Raw genomic sequence first — 10,857 nt, 5'->3', positions numbered from 1 at the left:
CCTCATTAAAGAATCCACATGGATAACCCCAGACAAACATGGGAGCAGACTTGTCCTCTGCTGCAGATCGTACAGAATTCTGATTGACATCAACAGCACTTTGTGGGGAGTTCAGGGTTTCTGAGCCCAAGCCACTCGTTCTCCTTGCTTGGCCCCTGCAGTAAGCTTTTCTGATCAAAACAAAACTGAAACAGTGCTTTTCTGCAGAGATATCCCCTCTCATGGCCCCTTCCCTCTCATGTGGCAGACGTGGTCATCTGGAGCAAGGCACCTCTTCACAAACCAGCACTTGCCTCCTCACTCCCCAGGGGCCCAGCTCTCCACTCCTAACCGCCCTCCCCCACTGCTGCCCTGGGAACCCTGAAGTCAGTCCTGACTCCTCCCGCTTCCTCTCACTCCCCAGTCACGTGGGCATGCCCACGATCCTTCTCACGGTTTTCCTTCCCATTTTACTGAATCGAGATGCCAAAAATCGGTAAGACACATGGTTCTTTCCTGTGTCGCTAATAAAGAAGTTAAGCTGCCACTTAAGCCATGTCGAGGTGCTTCCTTATTACCCAGAAGTTCTTTCCTCTACATCCTGAAAAAAAGCCCTTTAGGAACTATTTAGACATAGATAATTATCAATACCACGTGGAGGGAAACAGTGTGTGTGGGCATGCTTACTTATGTCTGACTGTTTGCAGCCCCATGGGCTATAGCCTGCCAGGCTCCTCTGTCCATAGGATTCTCCAGGCAAGAATACCGGTGTGGGTAGACACGCTCTTCTCCAGGGGATGTTCCCAACCCAGGGATCAAACTTGAGTCTCCTGTGTTGCAGGCAGGCTCTTTACCACCTGAGCCACCAGGAAAGCCCAAAGGAAAACAGAGGAGCCATAACCAGTACCATCTTTCAGAAGTGGGGACATGGCCTTAGATGCCCCCAGCCCAGTGGACCCTCCAGCTAAATGCAGCCTCCTAAGTACCTGGTGGAACCAGCCCAAGACCCACTCAGCCAACCCACAGAATCTAGAGAAATAATAAATCACCGTCATTGTAAGTGAAAGTCATTCAGTAGTGTCTGACTCTTTGCAACCCCATGGATTATACAGTCCATGGAATTCTCCAGACCAGAATACCGAAGTGCGTAGCCTTTCCCTTACTCCAGGGGATTTTCCTAACCCAGGGATCGAACCCAGGTCTCCCGCATTGCAGGCAGGTTCTTTACCAGCTGAGCCACAAGGGAAGCCCAAAGGTTGGCTTGTCAAGAGTCGTCATAAGCTCCTCGGTTTTTAGATGATGGCTCTTTGCATAGTAACAGGTTACTGAAACTGGTAGCTCAGCTACGTGTGGGTTGTCTCCCTTTTCTGGGTCTATAAACGAATTGGCTGTTGTTTCACAAAAGCATATGGAATTGAAGAGCGTACCCACTAAAAGCAAACGCACATAGAAGCCCACTTCAATTCTGAGTCACAGCAGAATCATCTCGAGGACATTTACACAGCAATTAAACTCACCGTGTGCAGTGCCAGCCAAGCACCCCCTCAACTGGAAAGACAGTAAAGCGAGCAGCTGTGGTCAAGTTCACCATGACAACAAATGAACCCACAACACGACATCTCGGAGCCAGGAAGACAGGAGAACGCTCGTCACAGAACCAGTGATGCGCAGCAGGTCTCAGACCCAACTGCTGCCCCGCGTGCCATCGGCTGGGGGGTCCTGTGGCCTCGGGACGGCCTCTCCTCTGCTATACTCACGCTGCATCTTCAGTACGCACATTGTGTTCCGTCGCTAGCAGTGATTCTCAGGTGCACGTCTGTTCATTTCACTTCGCTGCTGAGGTCAGGAGCCCCATGAATACAGGTGTCTCACCTGCCCTCCCAGCCTGCCTCCTGCACCCCACTTTCCCTCCACAGGTACTGTGCTCTCCCGACTCTTTGGGGCCGTGCTGATGGAGAGACACAGGTGCATCTGAAAGTCAAAGAGGTGCCTGGCTGCCCTCCTGGAATTGCTGATGGAGGGAGGGGTTGGTGCTGGTGGAATCGGGATGACTGCAGGCTTGGGCTAGACCAGAGAACAGAGTCCACTTCCCGGGTGAGGACAGTCACGACCACTGTGGTCCCTGCGTCACGCTCACTGGCACGTTCTAGTACTCCACTGGCAGACACTCACATGCGGCTCGTCTGTTATCTCCAGCACATGAAGCTTTGTGAAGACACGTATAAATTCATCAACAGATGCCCTCGCTCAAGCCTGACCGCCTGTGGGTGGAGAACTCTGTGTGTTTTTGAGATTGTTCACTGAGGGGTCAGGAAGACCTCGTACCGTAGGTCGTTTAAAAACACACTTGCAGGACTCCGCTGGTGGTGCAGTGGGTAAGAATCTGCCTGCCAACACAGGCAACCTGAGCTCGATCCCTGGTTTGGGAAGATTTCACATGCCGCAGAGCAACGAAGCCAGCAAGCTGCAGCTCCTGGAGCCTTTGTGCCTAGAGCCCGAGCTCTGCAGGAGGAGAAGCCACTGCGATGAGAAGCCAGAGCACCGCAGCAAAGAGTGGCCCCCACTCGCCACAACTAGAGAGAGCCCCCGCCCAGCAACGAAGACTTGGAGCAGCCGAAAATAAATAATTTTTTAAAATCAAATGTGTTAAAACAAAACACACACTTGCAGATTTAGACCACATGATTCCGCAGTCCCACTCCCGGGCACGTGTCCAGAGAGAACACTAATTTGAAAAGAGACACACACTCCAATGTTCGCAGCAACACTATTTACGGTAGTCAAGATGTGGAAGAAGTCTAAGCATCCATCAGCAGATGAATGGGTTAAGAACAATGTGGTACAAGCGTACAAGGGGACAGTATGCATGGAGATTTTCATTTTATCAGATTATCATACTATTATGGTTATCATTATCGTACGGAACAAGCATACATAACATTATCATATTACCAGAGGTTATCCTATTAAGGTAAGTCAGAGAAGGACAAATATCATATGATATCATTTATATGTGGAAACTTTAAAAAATGATGCAAATTGACTCATTTGCAAAACAGAAATAGACTCACAAACCTAGAAAAGAAACCCATGGTCACCAAAGGGGAGAAGAGGAGGGAGGGAGAAACCAGCAGTTTGGGATTAAGATGTGATACTTTGCTCTACAAAACAGATAAACAAGCTCAGGCGAATCCAGCGCAGGACGGTGAGAATAGCACCGGGGAGTATCCTCAGTGTCCTGGATAACCTGTCATAGAAAAGAATCTGAAAAAGAACACACACGTATACTTGTATAACGGGATCGCTCTGCTGTTCCCCTGAAACTAACACAACATATAAGTTAACCAAACTTCAATTTTTTTAACTGTTTTAAAAAACCGCTTGCAGGTTTAAAAGAAAACTCAGTTCTTGGTCTTGCCAGCAGCTGCTCTTCCGCCCGGCTGACACCCTTAGAATGGGCAGACGACCAAGGGCTCAGGACAGCCCCTCACACGCCGCACGGCGGTGTCCCCACTGAGGGCAGTCCTGGGCTTCCGGGTGGGTTTTTACATTTCCTCCCCTCACTTTCCAGAAGGATGTTGAGGTGGCTCACACAGAAAATAAATGAAAGCTTAATAAGCTAGAAGTGGAAAGTCGGGAACAAGTAAATAAGGGAACATATGTATTTAGCCTAAGATAGTTGCCGTGACTAGCCCTAAATCCAGGCTTCTGCAGCCAAAGGGAAGGGGCCAGCACGCAGAGCAGTTTCCATTCTCAGCAACACAGTCCAGTCCTCAGATGGGGCCAGGACCCCCTCAGGGCTCAGTTCTGAGGTTAACGGGCCACGCGGGCCTTTACACAAGAGACGACGGATAACGCAGAGCCCTTGGCAGGTATCTGTACCTCAGCCTTTGCTAAACCAGTGCCATTTATTTTCTCCTAGGACTTTTAGTCTTCTATTAATACAACAAAACGTGCTTGTTGTATGCACCATAGATCTAATTTTTCTGAAATAACACATTTTTGCATTGCAGTTTATGCCATGTTGGTAATCATTCTGTTTAAAGAGTCCAAAGTATTCAATATCCTCATCCAAACCCATTATCTTTGCAGTGATACTATCTTTCCCCTTCCAGAAGGGAAAGGAAGTGTAGATACGATGGAAAAAATGTGCTCAATTTTAGACCAATTTTAAATGTATAATGAAAAGAAAATTACATCCCTACCTATAAGGAGCCAAAGCCAAAACAACAAAACAGTGAAAAGAGGACACAACAAAAGCACGTGCCTACAAACCCGCGTTGCCGGTTCAGCAGATGGATTCAATCACCTGTGTTCAGCGACATCCAAAGCCACAAAGGTGTGGGATCTCAAACATGCACCATTCACGCTAAATAAGAGTCATCACTGAGAAGTCAGTGCCCACACGACGTGTGAAATCCCAGGGAAGGCGGCAGAGAATAACCCCGTAGAGCTCGGATCCTGTGCTATCTCCCTCCCGGATGACCTGGCCCTCGAGTCACAACCTGCACCTCGTTGGCTGACCTTCACGTGCCGATCGCCCCCCTTCCCACCAAGCATCATCCTGTTCACACGACTCATTTATATGAAACGTGTGATACAGCTCAAGTCCATGTGCCTGTCCCCACTAGACGGAGCGCACCCTGAGGGCAGAATCACGGCTATTATGTCTGTGTCCTTGGGGATGCTCACCCACTCATCCAGCAGACATTTAACACTCAATGCAATCCTTAGAGAGAGACAAAAGTAAGATGACCCTTCAGCTCAAGAAGCTACCAAAATAACAACAGAGTCAAATCAGAGAAACCTTCACACCAAAAGCCAGACAGCAGGAGAAAGAGGTATTCTGGGCTCGTCTCAACTAGGAAGAAATGTGCAAAGCTTCCTAACAACATTTAGCAAAATATACTCGAAAGTATTTTTTTTTCAGCAGTGAGGCTTTTGCAGTGCAGGCCGGTTGGGCAAGGATTGTGGCCATGAAGTCAGTGTGAAGAGGGCCAGTTCAGTGTCATCACTCTGAGCTCCTCCAGGGTAAGTACAGATGGAGTAAGGGCTGGATCCCAAGGCTAGGCTTGCCCCAGGTGAACGCAAGGTGGTCCTGGGGGTACAGAAGCCAGAGCTCCTTGCAGGGAGGTGACAGACGGTGGGTATGAAATCGGAGCTGCAACAGGAGGAGAGCAAACCCTAGGGCTGGCGGCCTGCTATCAGAAAAGAGTAGACTGATAACTCAAGAGCTCCCAAGGCCAGCCACTTCCAGAGGGTCAGGACTCAAGCAGGCCAGCTGGGAAGGAAGGAAATAGTAGGCATTCAACAGCTTTGTTGAATGAATATGCACACAGCAGAGCCACTGCAGCACGGATTTCATAAGCTGGTCTGGAATACGTGGTCATCGTGTGAACAGGTGGGCCTGTCCAGGTCGCCACGGTCTGGCCTCCACCTGCCTCCCTTGTCCCATGCTTTGTGTTGCAATAACAAATTGTGTGTTTAGATGAACACTTACAGACGTGCACACACACAGGCGCACACACACACACACACACACACACACCCTCCAGCTGTCATGTCTACCTAAAATCCGCTCCCAGCTCCCTCCAGGCCAAGCCAGGCTTTTGCTCCTCCCGGCAGGTCCCATAAGACCTGTGTATCTTTTTATCTCCGCACTCACTGTGTTTCATCGCTAATACCTGACATGCCTCCCAGGCCTGGACTCTGGGCTCCAGGTTCACCCCCGATCTCCTGCTCGCCTCGCTCACAGGAGGGAGCCTGTGCTCAGAAGCTCGCTTGACAGGAGCGGAGCCAGCCTGTCCTGTGACCTTTTTGATGCCAAAGGACACCAGGGTCTTTGGGAGGAGGAACGCACCTCACCAGGAGAACAAACCCAAGGGCTGGCAGCCTGACTCAGAAAAGAATAGACTGATACACTCGAGAGCCCCCCAGGGGCGATGACAGCTGTCCTTGTCCCTTGTTAAGAAGTACTTACTTTTTTCTTTCTTCGTGAATGTTTCTCCATGTCGGTGTACTTTCTGAAAAACAAAAGAGAATCAAGCTTGAAATGTTTAAAGCTCACCAAAAACATCTGAATAAAAACGTTGACCGCTGCCTCAGCCTCAGGAGACACTGACCGCCGTGAGGAAGGAGCTAACTGTCCCAGAGGACACAGCTTCCCAGCAACATCAGCTTCCGGGAGAGAAAGCACCCCCCTCCCAGGGTGGGTAGTGGTTGACCCAAGGTTGACCCAAGGGCAGCACATTTATAGGCACCTTCTGCCCTAAAGCCTTTATACGCTCTCAGGGCAGGGGGGATGGGAACCCTAACATTTGAAAGTTTTTGACAGTTGTTTAATCACGTTTGCAAACGCGGTTTCTTCACACAGCCCTTGAGAGGATGTGCAGAACAAGCATTCCTGCTCTCCTTGGGCTGGTAGAGAACCCGGGCTCCGGACACGAGGGTTTACTCAAACACCCCCCAACTGATCAGCAGAACTGGGGCCAAAATCCAGCCCCAAGCCCAGTACCCCTTTCGTTTCCCTTGGGGCCAAACGTGAGGAGCTGGATCGGCACACAGCTCGGAGCTTCCGTCCCGCGAGCAGCCTCCTGCACGTTGGTCCGTGGAGCCTGGGGCCGCCCCGACGACACCGGGAGCCCGACACCCAGAGCTCATCTGGAGTCAGGACCCCGAGGGCCCCAGACCCACAGGGCGGTGTCTGCATCTGGCGGCAAACTCCGAAAGGGCGGACGGGACTGGAATCTACAGTCTGATATGTGGAGCTGGGAGCACGGAGGGTTTTCACACAAATACAGCCTGAGAAGCAAGCTGGGTGGGACTTAGAAATTCACGGAGGGGTCAAGCACCATTCTGCCCTGGGGACGGACACAAACCACCTGTCTCATCACCTCAAGGACCGGGAACAGTGAGAAGGGCTCTCTGCAGAGGCAGCCCGCTCTGTCCTCAGGAGCATCGACGCAGGACGCGGGGCGCGCGTCGGGGCGCCGCCACCGGGCTCTTCTGCCTCAGAGAAGACCCTAGCCATCCCCCAGGCCGGAGCCCACAGGAGAGCAGGGGCCTCCTCTTCATGTGGCCGCCTGCCCTGTCCCAGATGCCACTGGGGACTGAGGGACAGTCGTCACAATTTTCAGGGGACGGGACCGTAGCCCCCGCCGTCTCATCCTCCTCCACGTCCCAGCCCCTCCTCCACGACCAAAGACCCACACTCCGGGGGCCCCCTGTTGTCCAGGTCTGGGATCTACTGTAAAACCACGGCTTCGTTCACCAGGAGAGACTGCCCCCCGGCACACACTGCTTTACAGAAGGAAAAGCAAGTCGAATTAAGAAAACAAACTGTGCCAGGTGGGGGGCGGGTTACCATGACAGTGGCCTGGGACCACCTCCATCTTGCACGTTTAGACCTTTGACCTCTGTGACCCCAGGCACCCAGAGAAAGACAACGCACTCGACATGGGACCTCGCCTCTCTGTGACTCTCCCCAACAGCAGACGTTCCTCCACGCCTAAGATTTTGAAAATCCAAAACTGCATCACATATAAAATGAGAAGATCAAATTTCAGAAAAACAGCAGATACCTGAACTGGCCTGAAAACAGCAGATTCCTGAACAGATACCTGAACAGAGGATGAGATGGTGGGATGGCATCACCGACTCGATGGACATGAGTTTGAGCAAGCTCCAGGAGTTGGTGATGGACAGGGAGGCCTGGCGTGCTGCAGTCCATGGGGTCACAGAGACTGAACTCCCTGAACTGAACTGGCTACATGAGGGCGAGGTGCCAGGGAAAGGGCAGGTTTCACTAGGCGAGAAAAGGAACAGAAAGTGCTCACTGTTGGACTTCACTTGGCACCTTCGGGGACTTCCAGTAAGGGAAATTCTTGAAGGCTTCCAGTCCCGCAGCCACATAAAAATGGTTGTCTTGCAAATCCTTAGAATTGTCCAAAAGATGTCCATTCATTGTAAACAGTCTGCGAATAAAGAAAGAGCAACAGGCTGCAGATGTAAGAGCTGCAGTGTCAGGGCCGGGGATGGGGAGAAGGGGCGTCCAGTAGAGAACATGACTGGCGTGTGGACCACACGGGGAGTAATGGGACTGATGCTCTCTGAGCAAACGTGATCCAAACACGCTGAGCCCTGAGGGGGACGCTCTGCCAGGATTAGGCTTGCTTTCAATTTTTAGATTTTTTAATTAAAGTATATTTTTAATTAGGTACAAGTGCTCAAAGGCCCTTGAGAAGAACACTTTAAGCTGTAGGTTGCTGTTCAATTAATTTTAACTATTAACAGCTAAAATGAATACAAATTGGCTTATATTGTGTAACAATACTTGAAAAAAAACCTGGCATTTATTAGAGAACAATATGCCTTCTTATAAGCACCGAAAGACTAAAATATGTCTGCTTTTTATTCTGCACTCTTTCCGGCACGTATTAATGTACTCATTCATTCGTTTAAGAAACCATTCAGTTCACTCAATGTTGAGCATCTGTTAGGCACAAGACAATGAAGTAGGCATTGCCTTGGATAAAAATATGAGTAAGAAAGTCACTGCTTCCCCAGAGTCAATAGGACCAGAGAAGGGCAAAGTGCCAGTGTTCTGAGGAGAGAAAGACCAGAAGCGACTGTGGGCTTCACTGGGGCGGGAGAATGTGCACAGGGGTTTGAAGGGTGCATAGGAGTTCCTCACGGGAAGATGGAGGGAAGCCTGTGAGGCAGCAGAAGGGGCCTCTGCAGACAGCCGGGACACAGGGGGCTGGCTGCCACCAAAAGGCGACACACGGAGGACCTGAACACTGAATCATGAGCCTGGAATTCTAAGGGGAGGACTACATCGCTGACTTAGAGTGAGCAGAGGGTGCAAGTGTGGGGTGAGCGCTGTTTGACAGCACTCAGCTGGCCACTGTGGATGGGATGTGATGGAGGAAAAGCACCTCGCCCCCGGGGAGGAGATGCAGAGCTGGGGTGGAGAACATGCTTACCAACAACTGCAGCGAGCACAGGAGTGGAGACGAGAGAAGGAAGCAGGACACGTGGAATGGGCGGGACCCCCGGGACCCACCCCTCCCTCCATCGCACACCCCCAAACCCCAGCGAACATGGGACCAGCCCGGGCGCTGGCTCACACACAGAGGCTGGGCCCCCGCCTCGGAAGCGCTGATCCGTGAGCCCAGGATGGGGCCTGAGCATCTGTTTCCAACCAGGGCAGCTCCTGGCCCTGCTGCCTTGGGTCACCTGGAGGAGCAAGAAGGAGACCCCCAGACAGGACAGAGCAGTGAGACACCTTGGGAGTGGAGCCCTGGGCTTCCAGGTGAGAGGCAGGGCTTGGAACTCCCTTCCCCTCCTGTTGTCAACTTGGACAGTCAGTGTCAGTCACCCCAGAGGGCTCACAGCTCACCAGCAGCAAGTCAGGGAGGGGCAGGCGCTCTCAGCAGTGAGAGGCCCGGGGCGGTGGCAGACTGACCTCCCGGAGCCTGGGGGAGGCCCCCCCAGAGCTTGGGCTCCGGGGCCTAGACCCCAAGGTGCTGGGGGTGGATGGCTGGGGAGACGCCACCGGAAGACGCGCTTGGACAGATGGAGCAGGAGCTTGAACAAGGAAAACTTTATAAAATAAGGGAACTAAGAAATAAGCAATTACTTGAAAGAGACACATGTATCCCAGTGTTCATTGCAGCGCTATTTACAATAGCTTAGAACTTAGAACCAACCTAAATGTCCATCGACAGATGAATGGATAAAGATGCTGTGGTACACATACACAATGGAATATTACTCAGCCATAAAAAGGAACACATTTGAGTCAGTTCTGATGAGGTGGATGAACCTAGAACCTATTATACAGAGTGAAGTGAGACAGAAAGAGAAAGATAAATACTTTATTCTAACACACATGTACAGAATCTAGAAAAATGGTACTGAAGAATTATTCACAGGGCAACAATGGAGAAACAGACATAGAGAACAGACTTATGGACATGGGGAGAGGGGAGGAGAGGGTGAGATGCATGGAAAGAGTAACATGGAAACTTACATTACCATGTGTAAAATAGATAGCCAACGGGAATTTGCTGTATGGCTCAGGAAACTCAAACAGGGGCTCTGTATCAACCTAGAGGGTAGGATGGGGCGGGAGATGGGAGGGAGGCTCAAAAGGGTGGGGAATATGTGTATACCTGTGGCTGATTCATGTTGAGGTTTGACAGAAAACAGCAAAATTCTGTAAAGCAATTATCCTTCAATAAAAAAATTAATTAATTTTAAAAAAGAAATAAGCAATTCTTGTTTGTAAGGCAAAAACAGAGGAGCCATCCCAGGACGAAGCAGGGAATGATAACAGAACAAGGAGAGCGAAAGTTAGGGGATAAAAATGAGAAGTGCCGTCACCCGGACAATAGGAACCCCAAAGAAGCTAAAACAGGAGCAAAAGAAGAAACGCAGGTAGAAACGGTGAAGATTTCTAAACGGAGGGAAAGACGGAGGGAAAGACGGAGAGCAGCTGAGCCGGAAGTGCCCGAGCAGCTGAGCCGGAAGTGCCCCCAGCGAGTGAGAAAGCAGCGAGCTCAGGGTCAGGGTCACCGGCGCGGCCCACCGTGCTCCACGGACGCTGAGAGCGGAAACAGCCAGGCCTCGGGGCCTCAGGACTCGGCCGGGACCACTCAGCACCGTGCTCTCCAGCAGGAACAGGGAGACAGGGAGACAGGGAGACAGGGAGCCGGGGGGCAGGCCACCCTCCCTCGTCCTGGGCTTGCTGCCCGAGGAGGCTCTGCTGCTGTCTCAGCCACACCTTCCCCTCCAGCCACAGCCCCGCGGCCTCGATGACTTCTGCCCCCTTCCTCCCTGCGGGAACCACCAGGCTTCTGGCTACGACTTCACGCC

The 10,857-nt window shown here is 51.4% G+C and overlaps 1 protein-coding gene across 1 annotated transcript in view; it reads right to left on the bottom strand.

The window, feature by feature from the left end:
* DCDC2C (doublecortin domain containing 2C) overlaps nucleotides 1-10,857 on the bottom strand; it is a 62,529-nt gene that overhangs the window by 28,780 nt on the left and 22,892 nt on the right. Inside the window, exons 6-7 of the mRNA XM_010848446.1 lie at nucleotides 7,815-7,952; nucleotides 5,960-6,002 (exon numbers count right to left, since the gene is read on the bottom strand). Of these exons, the coding sequence (XP_010846748.1) occupies nucleotides 5,960-6,002; nucleotides 7,815-7,952 (181 nt within the window). The remainder of the gene's footprint in view (nucleotides 1-5,959; nucleotides 6,003-7,814; nucleotides 7,953-10,857) is intronic.

The sequence above is a fragment of the Bison bison genome, unplaced genomic scaffold, assembly GCF_000754665.1.
Source record: "Bison bison bison isolate TAMUID 2011002044 unplaced genomic scaffold, Bison_UMD1.0 scf7180017864266, whole genome shotgun sequence".
NCBI classification, from domain to species: domain Eukaryota; kingdom Metazoa; phylum Chordata; class Mammalia; order Artiodactyla; family Bovidae; genus Bison; species Bison bison.
Note: the sequence above shows the minus strand (reverse complement) of the source record. Positions and strands in the feature narration are given on the sequence as shown.